Source organism: Phaethon aethereus, assembly GCF_964289735.1.
Source record: "Phaethon aethereus genome assembly, chromosome: 3".
Taxonomy (NCBI): Eukaryota; Metazoa; Chordata; class Aves; order Phaethontiformes; family Phaethontidae; genus Phaethon; species Phaethon aethereus.
In genome coordinates, this window is record NC_138576.1 from 129,000,359 (window position 1) to 129,015,957 (window position 15,599).

General features: G+C 58.1%; 1 protein-coding gene across 1 annotated transcript; it reads right to left on the reverse strand.

The window, feature by feature from the left end:
- Positions 1-349: 349 nt before the first annotated feature.
- Positions 350-4,050, reverse strand: SSTR4 (somatostatin receptor 4). The gene has a single exon (XM_081998502.1). The coding sequence runs from the start codon at positions 3,940-3,942 to the stop codon at positions 2,704-2,706; it is 1,239 nt and encodes a 412-aa protein (XP_081854628.1). The 5' UTR covers positions 3,943-4,050; the 3' UTR covers positions 350-2,703.
- Positions 4,051-15,599: the final 11,549 nt, after the last annotated feature.

A 15,599-nucleotide genomic window follows, 5' to 3' on the forward strand; every position in this document is an offset into this window, starting at 1 on the left:
TTTTTAATGATAAGGAGAATTCGGGAAAAGCTGGGATCAACCCCACTTCCAAAAGTACTTGCTGCTTTCTTTCCAGCCGGTTCTTCCAATGCTCGCGCCAGAGAGCAGGGAAGGTCAACGGCACGGAGCGCTTCTCCATTTAGAATCACAGAGTCATTAAAATTGGAAAAAAACCTCTAAGATCGCCGAGTTTCTGCACCCTTCGCAGGCACCCGGCTTTCCTCTCCCCGAGCCAGCAGCTGGGGGGGCTTCAAGGAAAAACTCTGCGTCTGTTGCAGGAGGGATGTCTCTCTCTGGAACTGACTGCTTAAATCCACATCGGTGCGGGGCAAGAGCATGCGTGCCTGAGTCGTTGCGGACCGTGGAAGGTCGCCTGGCCCCGATTTCCCCTCTCCTCGGCTGGGAAGCTTGCTGCCGTGTTGGAGATGACGGTTTTCCCGGGGTGGCGAGGAGCTGGGATGCTCCTGCCTTTGTCTGGGTTTTGGTTTAGTGGGTTTTTTTAAACTGATGGGTGGTGGAAGAAAGAGCAAAGATCTTGTGGTCAGCACTTTGCCTCACTCGGCAGAAATCTCAGTTTTTGTTCCCCCCCACCCCTGTCTTTCGCCTCTCGCCTCTGGCAGCTGAGCACTTTTCACCTTAAATCGCCAGTGACAGCGGGGACCCTGCTGAGCGCCACCGTGTGAGGGCTAAAATGCCTGATTCCGAGTCCCTCTTACTGTTCTGGGGCTTTTTTTGGGGGGCGCAGAGGTGAAATGGGGATGCTGAGAAGGCCAGGGCATTTTCTGCTGTTGTTGGGTTAAACTCTTTGGGTTGGTTGGTTGATGTTTGGTTTTTTTTTTTTACAAACCTGCTTAATGAACCCCTCCTGTCCACAGGGGTATTTTTCCTCTTTTTCCTTTAGTCTTGTCCAGGGCTGAATCTTATCAACGTCAAAGCTCGCAGCAAAACTTTCCGGGGGGGCAGGATCTGGCCCGCTGCTTACTTTCCAGCTATGAAACTGGGGCAGGGGCGGGGGGGAAATCTGGGAAACTTGTGTTTTTCCAGCTCCATCATTCCGTGGGGAGACATGGGGCGGCTCTGCAAAGCCAGCACGCTGCCGGGCAGAGCTGGTGGGGCCGGGGGGGGGTCCTGCTCCGGCAGCCGTGGTGGGGTGAAGCCGGCGGCTGTTGGCGGCGGGCGCGGGGGTGAGCGGCGGAGCGGGTGCCGACAGCTTTATGCCCGTGAAATATCGGCCGTCAGCAGCGCTTGGCTTTCCCGCGGGGATTTTTGCAAGCCTGGGGTCAGGGCTCGGGAGGGCTGGATGCTGCAGAGGGGCTGCAGAGCTCGGGGGGGGGTGTGGGGGGGTGCCCCCCCACATCTTCCCCTGAGTGAGCTTGCTATCACGCAGCGTTTCCCCCTCCCGAAACGACAGAGCTACGTTGCAGCCTCCGAGGGAAATAAAAGATACGCGTTGTATGAGCCGTAGCTTTCCTGATGTAAATGGTTCAAGCCACTGTCTTATACACCCGGCACATTTGTAAATACTTATTTATTTATTGGAAATATACCCTACGCAGTGCACAATCACATGGTGATTTTGTGTGTAGACCAATAAAGCTTTTACAGTCTGGTTTATAGAAAGCTGCTAATGAAATATTCTTTCTCCCCCCTCCCTAAAATGACTGTTTGTCCTCACTGAGCCGTCTCGTAGCCAGAGCTCCAGAAGTCACAAACCCCGCTGGTGCCAAAAAAAAAAAAAAAAAAAAAAAAAAATGGAGCTGTGGGCCCTTAGCGGAGCATCAGGCTGAAAACATTGCCCTGCTGGTTATTCCACCACTGTGATTAAAATAGAAGGAATGAGCCATAAATAATGGAGAACGAGAATAACATTAAAAGGACAAAGTTAAAACTGAAAAATAAGCTGGAAATGGCTAATTTAATGCTACCTCAGTGCGGCCAAGCCGGTGTAGCCCCAGTGCTATTCCTCAGCTCAGGTTTCTGTGGTAGCATTGATGTCTACCTGGGGCAAAGAGAGGGATTTTGTTCTCCTGGGTTTTCTTGTGGAAAGTAGAATTTTGGTCTTCTGTGTGCTAAAATCCCTTTGCCTGGGAATTTGCGGGCGGTGGGGGAAGTTTATTGGTGGGACCTAAGTTTTTCCCTTTTCCCCAATAGCTGAAGGGGAGGGTTGGGACTCCCTGGCACCTGCCAAGGCTCAGTTTGCGTAGTCTCATGCTCAGAAAACCCTTTTTTTTTTTTTTTTTTTTCTCTCAAATGAGAGGAACCCGAAGGGGTCAATGCGATCCTGTGCTCTCAACGCCCCGCAGAGCTGATGTAGAAGTCCAGACGCAACGGGGCCGATGGGCTTCAGGACTTTTCTCCGCCTTTCAGAGCATGTTTTGGGAAGGAACAGGAAAATTTGTGGTTTATTATTCCGGAGGGGCACCCGCCCCGTGGCTGCAGTCACCGCTCACATTTTATAATCCTCGTCGTCACTGACCCCAGCGGAGGCTCCTCGCTGCCGAAGGTAACGGCAATAATTACTCAGTCGACGTAATTAACTGCATCGCGGGCCGGTCTTATGGCTTTTTATTTCGTCGAACGGCACGGCACAAGAGAGGACCAGCGGCGCGGGGCACGGCAGCTTGCCCCCTCGCTGGCCGGGGTCCCCTTTGCCCGTGCCTGGTGGAGACGCTGGCCCGGGGGCCGTCCAGGCGTGGGGGCACCCTAGAAGGCGGTGGTCTTCGTGAGGAGGGGTCCGGGCTTGCAGCAGGGCTCGGGGTGCACGGGCTCCTGCTGGCAGGGCAGGGGTGGGCACATGCAGCCCTTGCCCTTGTCGTCCCCCCGGGGCGCGGCGCAGTAGTCAAGGGGCTCTTCCTCCTCCTCCTCCTCGGTGGCCCCCGGCCCGGCGTGGCAGCAGCAGAGGCTGGCGTCGAGGCAGCGGCGCAGCACGCCGTGGAAAGAGTGACGGAAATTTTCGGAGAGGAAGCCGTAGAGGATGGGGTTGGCGCAGCTGTTGGAGTAGCTGAGGATGAGGGAGGCGTTGTTGACGGTGGCATCCAGGCGGCCGGGCAGCAGGAGGTTGACCAGCTGCACCACGTAGAAGGGCATCCAGCAGACCACGAACATGGCGACCACCATCAGCACCAGGCGCGTCAGCTTGCCTTCGGAGCGCCGGCGCTGCTGCCAGCCCACTCGCTGCGCCACCGCCCGCATCTTGCCCACGATCAGCAGGTAGCACAGCCCCATGGCCAACACCGGCAGCAGGAAGCCCAGCAAGGTGGTGTAGACCACAAAAGCGGCCGACCAGGCCGGGCTCGGCCACAGGAGGTTGCAGGCCACGGCTTGGCCGTCGCGGGTGGTTGCCGTACCAGCGAAGATGGGGATGGGCGAAGCCACCAGCAAGGAGAGGAGCCACACGCCCCCGTTGACCATCTTGGCCACCCGAGGACGGCGGTAGGTGGCTGCCCGCAGCGGGTGCACCACCGCGATGTAGCGGTCCAGGCTGAGGACGGTCAAGCAGAAGACGCTGGTGAACATGTTGAGCCCGTCGACACCCAGCACGGTGCGGCACAAGGCCCGGCCGAAGGGCCAGTGGTGCAGGGCGGCCGACGTGGCCACGAAGGGGATGCTGAGCATGAAGAGTTCGTCGGCGATGGCCAGGTTGAGCAGGTAGATGTTGGTGGCCGTCTTCATCTTGGCGTAGCGCAGGATGACGAAGATCACCAGGGAGTTGCCCAGCAGCCCCAGCAGGCACACCAGGGCGTAGATGCACTGGATCACCACCGTACCCGCGATCTCGCCCGCCTTGCCGCCCCACTCCGCCTGCCCCTGCTGCCGGCCGGCCTCCCCTGCGGCCGTGCTGGTGTTGGGGGGCACCTCGGAGGCGGCCCAGCTGGATACGGTCCAGAGGGGCACGCCGGCCGCCTGGGCCCCCGCCGGGAGCTGCTCGGCATCGGCACTCATGCTGGGAGGTGGTCCATGGATGGGACACCGCCGGGGACGGGGGGGCAGCCTGCAAGGCAGGGCACGGGCAGGGAGAGAAGGGGATGAGAGCGGCGGCGCGCGGCAGATGCCAAGCACGCTCCCCTGCCTTCCCCCCGCCTTGGATCACGGCCACACGCGTCGGGCAGCTGCGGCCGCGGCCCCCCTGCTCCCTCCGTCCACCCCCCTCCCTGCCCAGGCACCTTCCCGTCACTCCTCAGGGCAGCAGCATCGCTCTCCAGCGACGGATGGAGCAGCCCGGCCGTTTGGGGGTCTGAGGGGCCGCGGGCACAGGGTATGCCTGTGTGGGGGCACCTCGGCTGCCGGCGGCAGGCCCGGCGGCACGGCCTGGGAACCGGTGCCACCATCCTCCTTAACCAACCTCAACGCTTTCATTAACCCCCGCAGGGGAAGCGACCAGAAGGAGAAACCGAGCTGGAGACGTCTTACCTGTCAGTCCTCCCACTTCCCTCCCGGGGGGCAGCGGCAGGCGCTGGGAGCCGCTCCGGTGGGATCCGCGGGCTGTTGGCAACGCCAAGTCCTGCTTGACCTGAATCAGATGACCAGAAGGATCCGGACCTTTTAAAGCGAAAGACAGACCGCCCTTGCCGGCTGGGAATACCGAATATTCTCCCTCACCCCCATCACCTATGCCACGAAAATCAGCTTTCCCCTTACAAGCAAATATGAATACAAAAATAATCCAAGTTTCTGACTTACGCCCTCCGCTTCCCAGCGGAGACCGCAGCAGCAGGCGTCCCCGCGTCCCCGCTCCATCCTAGGCGTGCGGTGTGCTGCCGGCCGGGGACACGCCATCCGCCGTCCCCGGCGCTGCGGGGTGCCGCACCCCGCGCCTTCGCATCCCCCCGCACCGGCGGCTCCCTCCGGGGTGGCCCCGGCCGGGCAAGGCAGGAGATGGAGGCAGGTTGCCCTGGCGACTGCCGGCAGCCCGCCTCCCCCCGCCGCCCGCTCCCGCATCCCTTCCGCGCATCCCCGCTTTCCCCCGGCCCAGCCCTTCCCCGCCGAACCCCCCTCCCACCCGCTGCAAGGGGAGGGGATGCAGGCAGGGACCCCTCCGGCTGGCTGGTGCCCCCCCCCCCGCCCTTCCCCTTCCTTGGCAGGAGCATCCCGCAGCACCGGGCCTCCAAATCCTGGGGACGGGGAGGCGGCGGGGTGAGGACCAGCCCGAGCCTGGCCCCGAAACGGGTTACACCCTGAAAACCTCACCCCAAATCGAAGCCCGGGCTGAATTTCGTGGTCCAACGAGCAAAAAGGGGCAGAGATTGCATCTCTTTTTTTTTTTTTTTTTTCTTTTTTTTTTTTAAAGCAACTCTTGTGTTTTGGGTTTCTTTTTTGATGAGGGGGATGAAGGACATCTTTGTGCCAAGAAATCACCGGCAGCACCTCAGCTCGGGTCTGGGGCGGGGAGGACCACTTGTGGGGCTGGGGACTTTCTTGATGGTGCAGCCCAAATCCCGCCCTCCCGGTCTGGGCCATCAAGTGATGGAGCAAAGGACCTTTTTCTCCGTCATCCGCGGCTCGCGCTCCTAGGTCACGGCGTCGGGCGGGCGCCTGTGGGTCGCGGAGGTTTTGGGAAGTCCGGGTGGAGCTGTGAGCTGACGGCGAGCGGGCTGAATGAGCTCATTTGTGCGAGGAGGGGGGCTCTGGCCGCGCGGGTGGGAATATAGTTAAATGCATATATTATATTACTGAGAACAGGCTCGGCGTGCCTGGGAAAGCAGGTGCATTTTCCTTCTTGGTGCTTAAATATATGGCCGTAGTTAATAGCGCAGCTGGCAAAGATGTTTGGGCTATGACGTCCCGGCTTAAATTCCGCGAACGTGGAGAAGCACAGAAGGCGCCGGCAGCCGGAGCCGCAGCACCGGGAGCGGAGCACCCCGTCTCCGCACACCGTGTGCGTGTGCGTCCCATATCTCCGGGGGGTGTTTTACCCGGGGGAAGACGACGCTCCGGCCCGCTGCGACGACACGAACGCTGCCGACGTCAGCGGCTGCCGGGCCGGGCGCGGAGGCCCGGGAGGGGCACCCTGCTCCGGGGGTTCCTGTTGCAGCCGGCGACCGGAAAATGTGTCATAAAACAATGAAACCGCCTGCAGATTACATCGACCCCCTCCACCTCCCAGGAGGAGCAGGAAACTTTTAAATGCTCTTTTACTGTAAGGGAGGAAACTCCTTCGCAGGACCGTTGCCCGCATTGTACTGCTGGTACTAAGTCCTTCCATGGAAAAGCTTTGGGTGGGGAGAATGGCAACCGCCTTGGCAGCCCAGGGGCACGTTTTGTGGCGGCTGGTGCCGCCAGAGCCTCCTCGTGGGCGGCTGAGGGTGCCCCGGGGCGGTTTGTCAGTGCCCCGGAAGGAGCCCTCCGGCAGCTCGGGAGCAGCTCTCCTGCTTGGGGTGGTTTCCTGCCCCCAGTGCCTGTCAAAGGTGAGTTTTTCTAAGCCAAATTGCTCCCCGTGACTGGAAGGATGACCAGCGGCGATGGCTTTAAACCCTCTCCCAGTGCTGCTCTCCGCGCCGAGCATCCCAGCCTTTACCCTCCCTCCCTCCTCCCAAACCTCACGGAGCTGAGAGGTTTGAGATGAGGGACTCTTCGCCGAGGTATTTTCATTGAATCGCCTAAGAAGCAAAATCAACCTGTGAAGCTCTCCACATGGTCACCTTTAAAATAAAACACGGGTCATTCCCGCCCCGTGATAGCATCAAGCGGTATTTAAATAGATTAAAAAAAAAAAAAAAAATAACAGCAACCCTAACCTGAACGCCCACAGCCTGCAGTAATAAAAATTGGCCTTGCCGGGTGAAATCTGAAGCTTTCCCTTATCGGTTTATCGCAAACGCACGACGAGCTGGCACAGGGATTTGGTTTTTGGATGCCAAGCGGCCGCCCACCCGAGCCTGCACCCCGTCGCCCTTTTCCCGGCCTGCCTGACGTCAGCGGCGCGTAACGGGGGCTCAGCCACCCCTCCACCAGCGACCCGCGGTCGCCGTCAGCTCAGTGGTTGTAAACCCGAACCTCGCGCTGCCCTGCCGGGGCTTCCGGCAAAAGGCAACTGGTGATGGCTTTTTTTTGTTTCTGGCTGCAACAAAAAAATCCACCTTGAAGTATGGCCAAAAGAGTTAAAAAAGGCCAACGAAAATGCCTTATTCTTCTCTGATCAAAATGAAAATCCAGTGGAATATAGTGGTGGGCAGAACAGACCATGGTTTGGGGGTTTTTTCCCTTTTACCTCTTTTTTTTTTTTTTTTTAAATCTTTCCCTAAACAAGAAGACAAGTAGTTTCGAAATGGAACAGGTGAAATATTCCAATTTGAAAATGCCTGAAAATTATGCTTTAAAATGACAGCCAGGTATTTCCCTGGGGCGCAAAGGGGTTTTCCAGCCCGTGCCGGGCTCCGTGGCTGGCAAAGCTTGCACCAGGGATGCTGGTCTGGAGGAGCCGCACATAGATGTGCCCATGGGAACGTATACATGGGCAATAACACGAGGCTGTGTCGAATTAGCCCGATTTCCATACCTCAGTGTTGATGTAAACACTCCTCAGGACGAGGAACGTACCATTTCCTTTAGTTAACGGTCCCCACGGCTGTTATAATCTCGTTTTTACCCACTTACATCTGGTTTCTAATCTGATTGGAAGCAAAGACACGCCGAGGGCTTCGCGGGGCTAAGCCCGACCCGGGAAGGCTCCTCTCTGCCGGGCTGGAGCCTGCGGGCTGCCGGCGTGAGATCTGGGGGTCACTTTGCCTTTACAAACTGCAACCACTTTGTCAGCATCCAGGAGCTGCTTTCTCAGCTAAAAATAGGCTAATCCCTACAGCAGGAGCTGAATTAATACAAAAACGACCCCGCCAAATGCGCGTTTCCCCCATTCTTAGCCTTTCAAGCCTGAAACATAAAACCTGAACATCTTCGCTTTGCGGATTTATATGCATGTCCCTCCGGTTTTAGCTACGCAGAAGCCAAAAACCTTTGCATACCAAAACCTCCGCTGGAATACTGTGCAGCTGCGAAGGAGGAGAAGGAAAGCAGTCTCAAATGCCCGACCCCGCTTGTCCAACTTTAATTTTAGCGTTACGAAATGAACGGTTGCATGGGCTCGTGAAATAAGAGCCATTTCCTACCAGGACTTCTCAGCAGAAGACCCAGCGTCGTCTTCGAGGGCGGCAGTTGCCTCCGAGGGCCTGTGGCACCCCAATGCAGCAACAGCATCACGGCTGGTTGTCCACCTTCAGTTCGTGCACCTTTCTGATCAGACGGTAAAATACGTCCCAAATACCCTACCGCTTAAGGGGGTTCGATTAAATTTCACTTCAAAAAATTTGTATTAATTTCACAATTTTAATTAAAAAAAAAAATCACAAGATGAGATAATATCGTCACCGCTGGAGCAGAATATTCAAGCACGGAAGGAAGAGAGATTTAAAACGCATTAAATCATATATTAGAGGTTGGTTGTTTTTTGCCGCTTGCAGTTCTGCGCGGGAGCGGCCGTGGCACTGCACATCCCACCCTTGCCTCCAGGCGAACGCGTGTCTTCTTCAAGCATCGCTTCCAAAAAGACGTGATGCAAAGTGAGGTGAAAACAACTTTTGGGCTTCCGACTGCCTGGCGATGCAGAGGCTCCTCCTGAAAACCTCTGGCTCCTACAGAGAGGACGTGAGACGCTTGACGGCCGTGCGGTGAGAACCAGCAGCTCAGGGCGAAGAGCAGCATCAGAAAACCCCAAGTTTTTTCCCCGACTTCAAAGCCCCCATAAGAAGGAGTGTCACCCACCGCCCTTTGAGGCCAGGGGAGAGGCTTCGTCCCCACCCAGGCGCTTGCAATCGGGCATTTTAAGTGGTATTATTGTTACATTTTTCCCAGACAGCTCTCTCTTGCAATTAGCCAAATGAAAAGCAAGTGCTCATCCTGGAGAGGGGCACTCCAAAAAACGAACTGGCCACTGCTGTGCGCAGCAGGGCCACCCTGACGCCCGTGATGCCCGGCTCCGTCTGCTGCACGGCACGGAGAGCCCTCGGCTACCGGCGGGCAAGGAGGGGAGGATGCTCGTGGCATCGGGCAGGATTCGGATGTCTCCGGACACATCCTCCCCCCCCAAGGCAAGGGGAAGCCTTCCTTGAGGGCTTTCGTGGGAAGGGGTGAATAAAATCAACCCGCGCCGTCGTGGTTGCTGGCTGCGCTCGAACTTTTTTGCGCGCGCCTTCCTCTAAGAAAGTAGAAGCAATGAAAAGAAAAACAGGCATTTGCCCCAGCCTCTGCCCTTGCAGGCCGTTACGGCTGTCTTTCTCACCCCTAAAAACATTGCCAGAGGACAGGATGTTACACAATGCCTTAGGGGTGTTTTGCTAGGCATTTTGCGACGTTAGGGGTATTGTGCCTGCAGCACGCAGCCATTGCCACGAATCGTCTTTTTTAAAAAAAAACAACAAAAAAACCCAAAACAACACAAAAAAACCGCGTTTCACCCAAACGGCAATAGGGTTCGTGGAGATGCGGCCAGTTTCTGCAGGGCTGGGGATTTCCTGGCAGGGCACGCGTATGCTTTGTTACGGAAAGCAGACATCAGCGGGGGACACCACACCTTCGGGGGGGCCCGGCGAGACCTACGGGCACGGGAACAGCCCCTGCCCTTCCGGACCCCCATCCTCGCCCGGGACAGAGCCCAGCCAAGGGGTACCGCCTCTCTCCCGCCTCCTCCTCAGTAATTCCAACCGACGCAAACCACGTCCAGCGCGGGCTTTCGCCTTTTCGTAAAAATCCTTCGTTGTCCCGCGACCGCGTCGCAGAGCCGGAGTCTTTTCGACGTAAGCACGCCTCCTGCTCCATCAGATCCCCCCCCAGCCCTGGCTGGGGTATTTGCTGAACGTATTCTGCCAGTTTTCGTTCCGGCCCTGGGTCCGGGTTACGCCCCGAGGCAGGGCTGAGGCGCTTGCAACCTCAGATCCCGGTCCCCCGAAAGATGCTGCGCGGAGTAACGTGTCCGACGCAAAAGCGGGGAAGGAAGCGCTATTAGGGCCCCAAAAAACCTGCTTCGTTTCCCAGGTGCAGCGAATAAAGCTGGTTCTCGTCCCCGCGGTTCGGTACCCCCAGGGCCGGGACGATTTCCCCGCCAGCCTTCGCATCCCGATGCCTGCAGGTCCCTGGAGCGGGGAAAGGTCAAGGCCCCGGGAGGGCGGGGGGTGTTGCGGTACCTGATAGCTTTTCAGATGCGTTTGCTCACCGAAGCCTGATGGACCGTCCCCCTCCCGGGAGGATGTCACCCCCACCCTTCCCTTCGGGCGCCAGGCTGAGCCGCCGGACGGGACGCTCCTCCCGGCCGCCCCGCTGCCGGCGCCCGGTCCCTTCCCGCCCCGGCCCCGCCGGGCCCGGCCAGCCCCTGACCTTGTGGCAGCATCCCGCAGGGCCGCGGGAAGAACTCAGGATCGATCCTTAAATGAAGATTTTGGCTTTTCTGGATGGAGCTCCACGGCTCCGCAGCCTGGCCGGGGAGCGGCAACAAGGGGCAGAGCTTTTAGCTGCAGCCCCCCCCCGGGAGGCACCGAGAGCATCGCCCCCAGCTCCCGCAGCCCTGGGAGAGCCGCCTCTGCGGCGAGAAAAGGATCTGTATTTTTTTTATTTTTTTTTTTCCTCCGGGTTATCTCAGGAAATCAGGCCGGGGGACACACGTCGGAGGTTTATCCCGAGCACGCAAGCACGAAAGGGAGTTTTTGCCTTGTCGGTGCGGGCAGCGCGGGCTGGGGGGGTGGGTGCTGGGGGCTGCCTGCCCGAGGGCAGCGCATTTTCAGCATCTGCGCTGAAAATGTCGTCAAGGTATTCTCTTAACGGCAGCTTGGGTCGTGGTGGCGGGGAACCCTGAACCTTGTTGCCGAGACGCTCCGATTTGAGTAACTGCTTGAGTGAGCGAAAGGAAATCCAGCACTTTCTAATGACGACTGTTAACCACTCCGGGCAAAAATGGAGAGGAAAAGTCCCTTTTTCAGGAAAGAAAAAGCCTTTTGCTCTGAAAAAGCCTTCACTTTCATAGGAGGTGGGGCCTCTGAAAAGAAAACGTACCTTTGCCTATTGATGCTACAAGTTAAAGTCGTCCTCAAGCTTAAATCGAGCGTCAGAGGCCTGAACGTATTGCCTCAAATGCTTCCCATTTACAAAGGGCAATTTTAATTTCGGAGGGGCTGCGGCTCAGCAGGGCCTCGTGCTCCCAAGGAGAGCTGGCGGCTGGGCCGCGGCTCCCGCGCGCGGCCAAGGGTTGCGCGGCGGCAGGAGGAGGCTCAGACCCCTGCCTGCGAGACAGCCCAGCTGCCCAGCGAGACGGCCCAGCTGCCCAGCGAGGTGGCCCAGCTGCCCTGCGAGGTGGCCCAGCTGCCCGGGCTGCGCCGCGGCGGCTGGCGGCGAGAGGGGTCGAGCGCTTGCCGCGGGGAGCCGCGGGGCAACCGGTGCCACGCTGGCCACGAGTGATCTGACCGTCCGCCGGGGGCGAGCGGAGGGGGATAGGGAGCCTGGATTGCAAAGGATGTTTTATTCCACGTCGGGCAGGGGGGCCTCTGTCAGCTTTTTAGGACCAAAAGAAAAAAAAAAAAAAAGAAAAACTGATTTTCCTGATATTGTTCTGCACCTCTGAAGGAAATTCCAGCACTGGGAACCTTCAGGGAAACAATGAGCGGGGCCGGGGGCGAAGGTGGGCTGCCCCTCAGGTTGGCATCGTCCTCCTGCAGCCAGGGCAGGTCCCCACGCCCCCACCCCAGCCCTTTCGGACAGGGTCCCCACCCTACAGCGGGCGGAGGAGGGCTGGTGGCACGAGAGCCGCGCCGCCGGCATCCCGCTGCCTGCGCCCCGTGCGGGACGTGGGGCTTACGTTTTGCTTCGCGATTTCCTGCAACCTTGCTTTTTCAGGAAAACGCCCAAATTCCAGAGCAAGGATGACACACTGGGATGCTCCCCGGTGTTTCGCGCACAGAAGCCGCCTCCTTTTTTTCAGAGGGGCAAATATTTCAGCCTCTCTGCAAGTGTCTCTGCTGCAGGGGTTAACCAAGCACATCCACATCACTGCACTTTTTAATTCGGTAATTACACCAGTAATTCGGCATGGCGGAGGTGTGTCTGCTGAGGGGGGCACGGTGGCCACGGGTGACGCGCTGGGGTGTCATTATTAATGACGTCGGGTCCGTCAGCGCCGGGGTCCATGGGCTGGGTGCAGACATGCCCGGCTACTCCTCATCCTCTCCAGGTTGGTTAATGTGCGTCGGAAAGCCGTTTCTTCCCTTCCTCTGGTCTCCCCGCTGCCTTCCCCTTCCCTCTGCTGCGACGCGAGTGTTAAATTCCCGGCTCAGCGAAACAGGGTTCGGTGTCAAATGCTTCATTTCAGGTTTTTGCGAGGAGCCAGTTCATTTACAAATCACCAGCTGGAAGTTATTAGGCCCTGAAAACAAAATAAATGACTACAAAATTGTGCCTCCCTGCAGTTGGTCTGCTATTAATTTGCGCTGAGTGCTGGAGCCAGCTAAACCCCAGCCCGCCGGCTTCCTTCTTCCCCTCCGGCATCTTTCCGCACGAAGGAAAGGGCAGCGGGACAGAGGGTGCGGGAGGAGCTGGGATTTCGGGTGCCCGGTTCTCCGTCGATGCTGGGTCCGTCCAAGGGTAGCTGTTTTATTCCCCGCTTTGTGCTGAAAAGCGGCGAGGACTCGCTGGCAGGAAAAAATGAGTGTAAAAAATGTGGGGAAATAGGCTAAATATATTGAAAAATGATTTTTTACAGCAGTTTGCTCCCCGGAGCCGCAGCTCGGCGCGGGGCTTCGCTCCCCGCAGCAGGGGGGGAGCGGCTGAAGATACCAACCTGCTTTTGCCGAGAGAGAGCTGGGGATTTGGGGGCTTTCCTCCGCCCAGCTCCGCGTCCCTCGCTGTCCCAACCGGAGGCCGGCAAGCGCCGTCGGACGCCGCGGCTGGTTCAGAGCCTCTGGGTACCGCCTCGAGACTTCTCTTGAAAGGCGACGCTCTGCGCCCGGGCGGCAGGTTAGGGGGGAAGGATGCTCACCCTCCTTCCTCGCTGCGGGGCGGCGTCGGAGCGTCGGACGCAGCACCGCTGGAGCTGGATCCCTCTGGGCAGCCCTGAAGATGTTTTCTAACATCGGGAAAATTCCCTGAAATAAGCAGCCGGGGAACGACCCTGGAACAACCGCCGTGGCACCAGCCTGCGCTGCGGGCACCTTTCAGCGGCAGCAGCCTCCGCTCCTCCCCACGGCGCAGCGTGGGGCTCGTGCCCGAGGGCAGGAGCCGGGAGCTGCTCCTCTCCTTCCAGCGGCGCGCCGGCACCCCAGCTTTGCTGCGACAGCGCGGTAACGAAACCCGAGTCTCCTTCTTTCCCGGCTGCGAAGGGAACCCAGGCTAGCGACGTGCCCCGTTAAAAGCCTCCAAGTCCAGGTCACAGTGTCTTCCTCGGCACCTAAGTCCCACCGGGATCTGAATTTCGCTAATCGTTTGGCCAACACACACGTTTTTTAAGCGAATAGACTCTTCGCAAAAGCATTTCCTAGAGCGGTGCCCGTCCTGCCCGTGTCCTCACCCTTCCCATGTTTCCCTCAGCAGTGGGTCCAATTTCTTGCTTTTCACGCTGGGTTTGCTCACAATTGCAAAGAAATAAACGAGCCCTGGTGATTTGTACGACCTCATCCCGAAACGCTGATTCGGACGGGTGGCTTGGGTTTGTTTTAACACCCCTCCAGCTCGGAAGGATGAAGTGAGCGTGTCTTTGCCCTGCCTGTCCATCCCCGTCAGGGCTAGAGGGGCCGCAGAAAATCACATCCCTCCTTTCAGGTGGGGATGGCAGCAAACCCCCAGCCTGCCACCCCACGCGGGGTGACAGACCCCACTCCGGGGAGGTTCCGCGGGGGCTGCAAAGCCTTTTCTCCCTCCCAGGTCATCCCCACAGCCACATTTGGGGGAGGAGGGTTTGCTCAGGGTAGCGGAAAAGCAGCACGAGTTATTTTGTGTCCAAAAAAAAAAAAAAAAAGAAAGAAAAAAAACCACCCCCCCCCCCCCGCTTGTATTTCAGATTTCTGACAGCATTTACGCCTTCCCAGCCAAACTGGAAAGAAAACAAACCCAGGGTTCAATGACTGAAAAAATGCTTGATTTGCTGAACAGGGCAAAGTACCTTCCTCTGGCTGGAGGGGGGCGGGGGGAACTGGACGGGACCCAGGGCAGCCCTCCCTCCCAAACAGTCTGAGTTATCAAAAAGCCTGAAAAATTTCAGCTGAATCAGAACAGTTCCTGGCAGCCAGTAAGATGTTTCTCATAAGTAAAACATCCTGGTGCGAACACGTCGCACCGGCTCCGCTGCCAGCGCGGTTCACGGGACCGCGACACGACCCCCTCCCCGTTGCATACCCTCCCCCTTTCTGTCCCCTCCGGGGAACACGTTTTTTTAGCCTGTTAAAGAGGGGAATAATTTTGTGTAGGATCTCCCTCTGTACTGTGCTGCTGCCTCTAGCCACGCTGAGGAATTGCCTCGGTGCTTCCTAACTCACAAGAATGAAGGCTTTGGGTTTTTTTGGTTTTGTTGGTTTGTTGTGGTTTTTTTTTTTTGAGATATTACAGCACAATAATGCTATTATTAGGATCACAATTTGGCAGGGAGAAGAAAAGCTGTCCCCATTGGACCAAGCGCGGGGATGCTGTGAGTCCCGGGCAAGCCACCGACCTCGGGCTCGCCAGTTTGGGTTTTTAAGATTTGCAGCACCCCGTGTTTGTAGGAAACCTCCAAGACGACAAACGGCAAGGAAATAGTCTCCTTTTTTTCCATGGTATATGGTTTTCCCTCTGCCCCAGCATTAGGAAACAGGCTGGTTTAGCTCTCCTTAGCCTCCTTAGCTCCTATTTAAAGGGCGCAAAGGGCCCTTTCTTGGGAATGGGAGTGTCCTTGGTGGAGGTAGGTGCCGGGAGAGGCTTGTGGGTCCCCGGGGGTGACCCCTCGGCAGGGCTGAGGGGAGCGGAGAGCTGGGTGTACTCCCTTGCTCTCATAAATCCCAGCTGCCCGGGCTCTTAAGCGCACCCGGGGAGCAGCCCCAACAGGTAAGGCTTAGCCCCTTGCTCCTTGGCTTGGAACCCAAGCCGGGTTTCTTTTGGGCGGTCCTGCGGGGACCCGGTGGGCTCTGTGGGGACGGAGTACGGTGGGTGCTGTGGGGAAAAGCTGCTGGGTGCTTCCGTCCTCGGCTCGCCCCAGTGGATTTGCAGCGCTGGCTCGCTCTGTTCTGCGCTCGCCCCGGTGGCTTCTGCCCGAGAGCTCTGGAAAGCTGCGCTGCCTGTGCCCTGACCCACTGGCCTTGGCCTTGGGAGCTCTGCTCTGCTGCAGAGACACCCCCCCCCCGGCCTCGGAGAAATCCCTTCCCCTTTTGCCGTCAGGCTCGGGGTCTGTTCCCTCAGGGGAGGAAGGGGCTGGCCTTTGCCTCGCGTATCTATCTGCTGATGAGGCTGACGCAGACTAGCGCAGTGCTGCCCTTGCGACGAAGGCCCCTCGCTCTCTGCCAGCTGCAGCTCTGGCTTTTGCTTCCTACCTGTCCTTGGCGGAGCGGGGAGTCTCCCGAAGCTGCTTTTCCATCCCCTGCCTGACAAACACCCTCCTTTCC

What these genes read in the sequence shown, in the direction of transcription:
- SSTR4 (XM_081998502.1), bottom strand. Translation starts at nt 3,942, where the DNA reads ATGAGTGCCGATGCCGAGCAGCTCCCGGCGGGGGCCCAGGCGGCCGGC.